This window comes from Bos mutus, chromosome 21 (assembly GCF_027580195.1).
Source record: "Bos mutus isolate GX-2022 chromosome 21, NWIPB_WYAK_1.1, whole genome shotgun sequence".
Taxonomy (NCBI): Eukaryota; Metazoa; Chordata; class Mammalia; order Artiodactyla; family Bovidae; genus Bos; species Bos mutus.
Genome location: NC_091637.1, coordinates 67,503,865 through 67,511,247, shown reverse-complemented (window position 1 = coordinate 67,511,247; position 7,383 = coordinate 67,503,865). Strand labels below are relative to the sequence as shown.

Sequence of the window (7,383 nt, the reverse complement as noted above, 5' to 3'; positions counted from 1 at the left end):
ACACCCAGCTTTCCCTTGTCATCAGCTGGGAGCACTGGTCTCCCTGGGCCCAGGCATTTAAACCACGGCAAGAAGGCGGAACACACGCTGGATCCAGAACCTCACACCCAATACTACCTATGGATATCTACTTTAATAACAGAGCAAAAGAGAACCTTTTTCCAAATGAAGTCTTCCTTCAGAACAATTTTTCCCAAAATGTTTAATACAGTGATTTTCTGTTTCACGAGAAGACCAGCCTTTTCCCAGTTCTTCCCACGTGAACAGAAACACCACCCTCCAGCCCCCACTGAGGCAGCGCAGCGCGCGGCTCGCAGGGGCAGGGCGCCCGCCCTCTAGGAGCTGAGCACAATCAGCCTGTGGAGCTGGTACAGGAAGGTGTTCTTGCCCCTGCTGCTCTCTCGGTCCGCCTGCTCCATCACCAGCTTCGGATCGACCTGTTGGGGCAAAAGGGCCAGTCAGGCTCCGCAACAGCGCTTTTCTAGACATAAAGTAAAACACAGTTACACACATACACAGACCTTGTGTGTGTGTGTGTGTGTGCAGAGGGCAGGAAGCACTCCTTCAATGTCTCTCACAACACCAAATACTATACATTTGCTATGCCATCTTTCAATTCGTCTTAACAATACAGTAAGCTTTACTCAGAAATCTCCCATGCATTCTTTTACGTAAACATGAACAGTAACTTCACAGAGGCATTAGAGCATGTGGAAGTTTTCTGAAACCCACCAACCCCAGAGTGAAACTCGGCTTCCTAACTAAGTCTTGCTATTAGCTTCACACCCCCCATGGAGGCTGTGGGAGAGGTGGCCGGCGCACCCTGCACGTCCTCCTGAGGGCAGAGCTCGTGCACGTGCTGGAGCAGCTCCAGTGACTGGTGCTCAGCACTCTGACAGGGAACCCCGTCACGGAGCACGTGGACCACAGGAACGCTGCAGCAGAAGTACCTGTCGGACTTGGAGTGGGAAACACCGCTCCGGGGGCAGCGTCTCACTCCCCCGCCACAGGGATGAGGAACCAGTGCCCCAGCTGGTTTATTTATAAAGACAGCCTTGGCTCTAGGATTGTTGCTGTTCAATCACTAAGTCATGTCCGACTCTTTGCAACCCCATGGACTGCAGCACGCAGGCTCCTCTGTCCTCCACTATCTCTGGGAGTTTGCTCAAAGTCACATCCATTAAGTCAGCGATGCCATCCAACCATCTCATCCTCTGCCGTCTCCTTCTCCTCCTGCCCTCAATCTTTCCCAGCGTCAGGGTCTTTTCCAATGAGTCAGCTCTTCAAATCAGGTGGCCAAAGTATTAGAGAGAGGTTCAGCATCAGTCCTTCCAATAAATATTCAGGGTTGATCTCCTTTAGGATGGACTGGTTTGATCTCCTTGCAGTCCAGCTACCTTCTCCAGCACAATTCAAAAGTCTGAGTGCTTCCTTAAGTCTTACATCCATAGATGACTACTGGAAAAACCATAGCTTTGACTAGATGGACCTTTGCTGTCAAAGTGGTATCTCTGCTTTTTAATACGCTGTCTAGGTTGGTCATAGCTTTTCTTCCAAGGAGCAAGTGTCTTTTAATTTCATGGCTGCAGTCACCATCTGCAGTGATTTGGGAGCCCAAGAAAATAAAGTCTCTCCCTGTTTCCATTTTTCCTCCATCTATTGGCCATGAAGTGTTGGGACCAGATACCATGATCTTAGTTTTCTGAATGTTGAGTTTTAAATCAGATTTTTCACCTTCCTCTTTCACTTTCATCAAACGGCTCTTTAGTTCTTCTTTGCTTTCTGCCATAAGGGTAGTGTCATTTGCATTTCTGAAGTTGTTGATATTTCTCTTGGCAATCTTGATTCCAGCTTGTGCTTTACCCAGCCTAGCATTTCTCATGATGTACTCTGCATATAAGTTAAATAAGCAGGGTGACAATATACAGCCTTGACGTACTCCTTACCCAATCTGGAACAAGTCCGTTATTCATGTCCAGTTCTAACTGTTGCTTCTTGACCTGCATACAGGTTTCTCAGGAGACAGATAAGGTGGTCTGGTATTCCCATCTCTTTAAGAATTTTCCATAGTTTGTTGTGACCCACACAGTCAAAGGGCTTCCCTTGTGGCTCAGCTGGTAAAGAATCCACCTACAATGTGGGAGACCTGGGTTTGACCCCTGGGTTGGGAAGATTTCCTGGAAAAGGGAAAGGCTACCCATTCCAGTATTCTGGCCTGGAGAATTCCATGGACTGTATAGTCCACGGGGTTGCAAAGAGTCAGGCATGACTGAGTGACTTACACTTCACTTCACACAGTCAAAGGCTTTAGTGTAGTCAATGAAGAAGCAGATGTTTTCTGGAATTCCCTTGCTTTTTCTATGATCCAACAGATGTTAGCAATTTGATCTCTGGTTCCTCTGCCTTTTCTAAATCTAGCTTGTGCATCTGGAAGTTCTCGGTTCACATACTGTTGAAGCCTAGTTTGGAGAATTTTGAGCATTACCTTGCTAGCGTGTGAGATGAGTACAATTGTGCGGTAGTTTGAGCATTCTCTGGCATTGTCTTTCTTTGGGATTGGAATGAAAACTGACCTTTTCCAGTCCTGTGGCCACTGTTGAGTTTTCCAAATTTGCTGGCATATTGAGTGCAGCACTTTCACAGCATCATCTTTTAGGATTTGAAATAATTCAGCTGGTATTCCATCACCTCCACTAGCTTTGTTCATAGTGATGCTTCCTAAGGCCCACATTCCAGGATGTCGGGCTCTAGGTTAGTGGTCACACCATCCTGGTTATCTAGGTCACTAAGATCTTTTTTGTACACTTCTGTGTATTCCTGCTACCTCTTCTTAATATCTTCTACTTCTGTTAGGTACATACTATTTCTGTCCATTTATTGCATCCATCTTTGCATGAAATGTTCCCTTCATATCTTTAATTTTCCTGACGAGATCTCTAGTCCTTCCCATTCTATTGTTTTCCTCTATTTCTTTGCACTGTTCACTTAAGAAGGCCTTCTTAGGTCTCCTTGCTGTTCTCTGAAACTCTGCAGTCAGCTGGGTATATCTTCCCGTTTCTCCTTTGCCTTTGATGTCTCTTTTCTCTTGGCTCTAGGATTAGAGCTTACGATTCCTCCCTGGGCTCCTTTCCTGCAATCACATTTTCTTCTCTTCTCTAAATCTCATGGGCAGGAAATGTCACGGTGCCCGGTGTGGGCCCTGCCACACTTCACAAACGCTGTGGGCCGAACCGTGTCATCCAGACCCCCAGTGGCACAGTATTAGGAGGCAGGCCTTTGGGCAGTAGTCGGGTTAGACGGAGGTGTGGGGAGGCTCTCCACGATGTATTAGTGCCCTTACAGGAAGAGACCCCAGACAGCATGCCACCCACTCTCTGCCACGCCAGGGCACAGTGAGAAGGTGGATGTCTCCAAGCAGGAGGGCCCTCGGCAGAGCCCCACCGTGCTGGCACCCGCAGCACCCACACCCGGCCTCTATCACTGTCACAGAGTACACTGCTGCTGCTTTTGCCACCCAGTGGATGGCACGTCGTCATGACAACCGAAGAAGATGAAAGCAACAGCAAACGTGCCCTAAATGCGCGCCCGACACCCATACCTGTTTTATCCAGAAGTGAAGGATGGTTAGCCTGGGGTCTAACTTTTCACATACAATATACTATCCAGAGGGCTTCCGGTGGCTCAGGGGTAAAGAATCCACCTGCCAATGCAGGAGACTCGAGTTCAATCCCTGGGTCAGGAAGACCCTTGGAAGAGAAATGGCAACCCACTCCAGTATTTTGTTGGGAAAATTCCATGGACAGAGGAGCCTGTATAGGGCTATAGTTCATGGGGTTGCAAAGAGTCAGACACACCGGAGAGACCGAGCAATGCACTATTCAGAAGTGGCAGGCTGCCTGCGGGCGCCGCACCGACCGCCGGCGCCGCCCGCTCCGCCGTGCGCCTCTCTCTGCTCTCCCGCATCCTCCACCCTGAGCTCCTCTGAGTCTCTCCCTGAGCCCCTCTAGAGGCTCCTCCCTGAGCCCTTATGAGTCTCTCCCTGAGCCCCTGAGTCTCTCCCTGAGCCCCTCTGAGTCTCTCCCTGAGCCCCTCTGAGTCTCTCCCTGAGCCCCTCTAGAGGCTCCTCCCTGAGCCCCTCCGAGTCTCTCCCTGAGCCCCTCCGAGTCTCACCCTGAGCCCCTCTGAGTCCCTCCCTGAGCCCCTCTGAGTCCCTCCCTGAGCCCCTCTGAGTCTCACCCTGAGCCCCTCTGAGTCTCACCCTGAGCCCCTCCGAGTCTCTCTGCTCTCCCGAATCCTCCTCCCTGAGCCCCTCTGAGTCTCTCCCTGAGCCCCTCTGAGGCTCCTCCCGTCCGTCCTGGGGCAGGCGGCCCACACGCCTCAGTTTCTCACTTACCTGATTCCACTGTGCGACTTCTCGTACCACTTAGGAACAACCTTCTCTCTTGGTTTCAACTGACAGAACAAACTAAAATTTTAAAAAGAGAGTTTAAGTCATCTTAATTATATGTTAGTAACTGAAAACACTACTACGATATTTAAAGAGATTTAAATTCTATGTACTTTCGCTCAGGATTATAACGCTAGTAAGTTTTTTAAAGGTCAAAATTTATGTAATTGTGATCAGAGAATATATGACTGAGTGACTTACACTTCACTTCACACAGTCAAAGGCTTTAGTGTAGTCAATGAAGAAGCAGATGTTTTCTGGAATTCCCTTGCTTTTTCTATGATCCAACAGATGTTAGCAATTTGATCTCTGGTTCCTCTGCCTTTTCTAAATCTAGCTTGTGCATCTGGAAGTTCTCGGTTCACATACTGTTGAAGCCTAGTTTGGAGAATTTTGAGCATTACCTTGCTAGCGTGTGAGATGAGTACAATTGTGCGGTAGTTTGAGCATTCTCTGGCATTGTCTTTCTTTGGGATTGGAATGAAAACTGACCTTTTCCAGTCCTGTGGCCACTGTTGAGTTTTCCAAATTTGCTGGCATATTGAGTGCAGCACTTTCACAGCATCATCTTTTAGGATTTGAAATAATTCAGCTGGTATTCCATCACCTCCACTAGCTTTGTTCATAGTGATGCTTCCTAAGGCCCACATTCCAGGATGTCGGGCTCTAGGTTAGTGGTCACACCATCCTGGTTATCTAGGTCACTAAGATCTTTTTTGTACACTTCTGTGTATTCCTGCTACCTCTTCTTAATATCTTCTACTTCTATTAGGTACATACTATTTCTGTCCATTTATTGCATCCATCTTTGCATGAAACGTTCCCTTCATATCTTTAATTTTCTGACGAGATCTCTAGTCCTTCCCATTCTATTGTTTTCCTCTATTTCTTTGCACTGTTCACTTAAGAAGGCCTTCTTAGGTCTCCTTGCTGTTCTCTGAAACTCTGCAGTCAGCTGGGTATATCTTCCCGTTTCTCCTTTGCCTTTGATGTCTCTTTTCTCTTGGCTCTAGGATTAGAGCTTACGATTCCTCCCTGGGCTCCTTTCCTGCAATCACATTTTCTTCTCTTCTCTAAATCTCATGGGCAGGAAATGTCACGGTGCCCGGTGTGGGCCCTGCCACACTTCACAAACGCTGTGGGCCGAACCGTGTCATCCAGACCCCCAGTGGCACAGTATTAGGAGGCAGGCCTTTGGGCAGTAGTCGGGTTAGACGGAGGTGCGGGGGAGGCTCTCACGATGGATTAGTGCCCTTACAGGAAGAGACCCCAGACAGCATGCCACCCACTCTCTGCCACGCCAGGGCACAGTGAGAAGGTGGATGTCTCCAAGCAGGAGGGCCCTCGGCAGAGCCCCACCGTGCTGGCACCCGCAGCACCCACACCCGGCCTCTATCACTGTCACAGAGTACACTGCTGCTGCTTTTGCCACCCAGTGGATGGCACGTCGTCATGACAACCGAAGAAGATGAAAGCAACAGCAAACGTGCCCTAAATGCGCGCCCGACACCCATACCTGTTTTATCCAGAAGTGAAGGATGGTTAGCCTGGGGTCTAACTTTTCACATACAATATACTATCCAGAGGGCTTCCGGTGGCTCAGGGTAAAGAATCCACCTGCCAATGCAGGAGACTCGAGTTCAATCCTGGGTCAGGAAGACCCTTGGAAGAGAAATGGCAACCCACTCCAGTATTTTGTTGGGAAAATTCCATGGACAGAGGAGCCTGTATAGGGCTATAGTTCATGGGGTTGCAAAGAGTCAGACACACCGGAGAGACCGAGCAATGCACTATTCAGAAGTGGCAGGCTGCCTGCGGGCGCCGCCCGACCGGGCCGGGCGCCGCCCGCTCTCGCCCGTGTGCCTCTCTCTGCTCTCCCAATCCTCCACCCTGAGCTCCTCTGAGTCTCCCTGAGCCCCTCTAGAGGCTCCTCCTGAGCCCTTATGAGTCTCTCCCTGAGCCCCTGAGTCTCTCCCCCCCTGGCCCCTCTGAGTCTCTCCCTGAGCCCCTCTGAGTCTCTCCCTGAGCCCCTCTAGAGGCTCCTCCCTGAGCCCCTCCGAGTCTCTCCCTGAGCCCCTCCGAGTCTCACCCTGAGCCCCTCCGAGTCCCTCCCTGAGCCCCTCTGAGTCCCTCCCTGAGCCCCTCTGAGTCTCACCCTGAGCCCCTCTGAGTCTCACCCTGAGCCCCTCCGAGTCTCTCTGCTCTCCCGAATCCTCCTCCCTGAGCCCCTCTGAGTCTCTCCCTGAGCCCCTCTGAGGCTCCTCCCCGTCCGTCCTGGGGGCAGGCGGCCCACACCGCCTCCAGTTTCTCACTTACCTGATTCCACTCGTACGGCTTCTCGTACCACTTAGGAACAACCTTCTCTCTTGGTTTCAACTGACAGAACAAACTAAAATTTTAAAAAAGAGAGTTTAAGTCATCTTAATTATATGTTAGTAACTGAAAACACTACTACGATATTTAAAGAGATTTAAATTCTATGTACTTTCGCTCAGGATTATAACGCTAGTAAGTTTTTTAAAGGTCAAAATTTATGTAATTGTGATCAGAGAATATTTTAATCCACTATACATTCAAAAGAGCTTCCCTGATAGTTCAGTTGGTAAAGAATCTGCCTGCAATGCAGGAGACCCAGGTTCAATTCCTGGGTCAGGAAGATCAGCTGGAGAAGGGATAGGCTACTCACTCCAGTATTCTTGGGCTTCCCTTGTGGCTCAGCTGGTAAAGAATCTGCTCCCAATGTGGGAGACCTGGGTTTGAGCCCTGGGTTGGGAAGATCCCCTGGAAAAGGGAAAGGCTACACAGTATTCTGGCCTGGACAATTCCATGGACTATATAGTCCATGGGATCACAAAGAGTCGGACACAACTGAGTGACTGACTTTCACTTTCATACATTCAAAAGCAGGAAAAGAATGGAGTGACGCGGCCTCTAAG

The 7,383-nt window shown here is 49.5% G+C and overlaps 1 protein-coding gene across 1 annotated transcript in view; it reads right to left on the bottom strand.

The window, feature by feature from the left end:
- Positions 1-335: 335 nt before the first annotated feature.
- TDRD9 (tudor domain containing 9) overlaps positions 336-7,383 on the bottom strand; it is a 107,564-nt gene continuing 100,516 nt past the window's right edge. The window contains exons 37-38 of the mRNA XM_070358223.1: positions 6,764-6,836; positions 336-437 (exon numbers count right to left, since the gene is read on the bottom strand). Coding sequence (XP_070214324.1) covers positions 336-437; positions 6,764-6,836 — 175 coding nt within the window. The remainder of the gene's footprint in view (positions 438-6,763; positions 6,837-7,383) is intronic.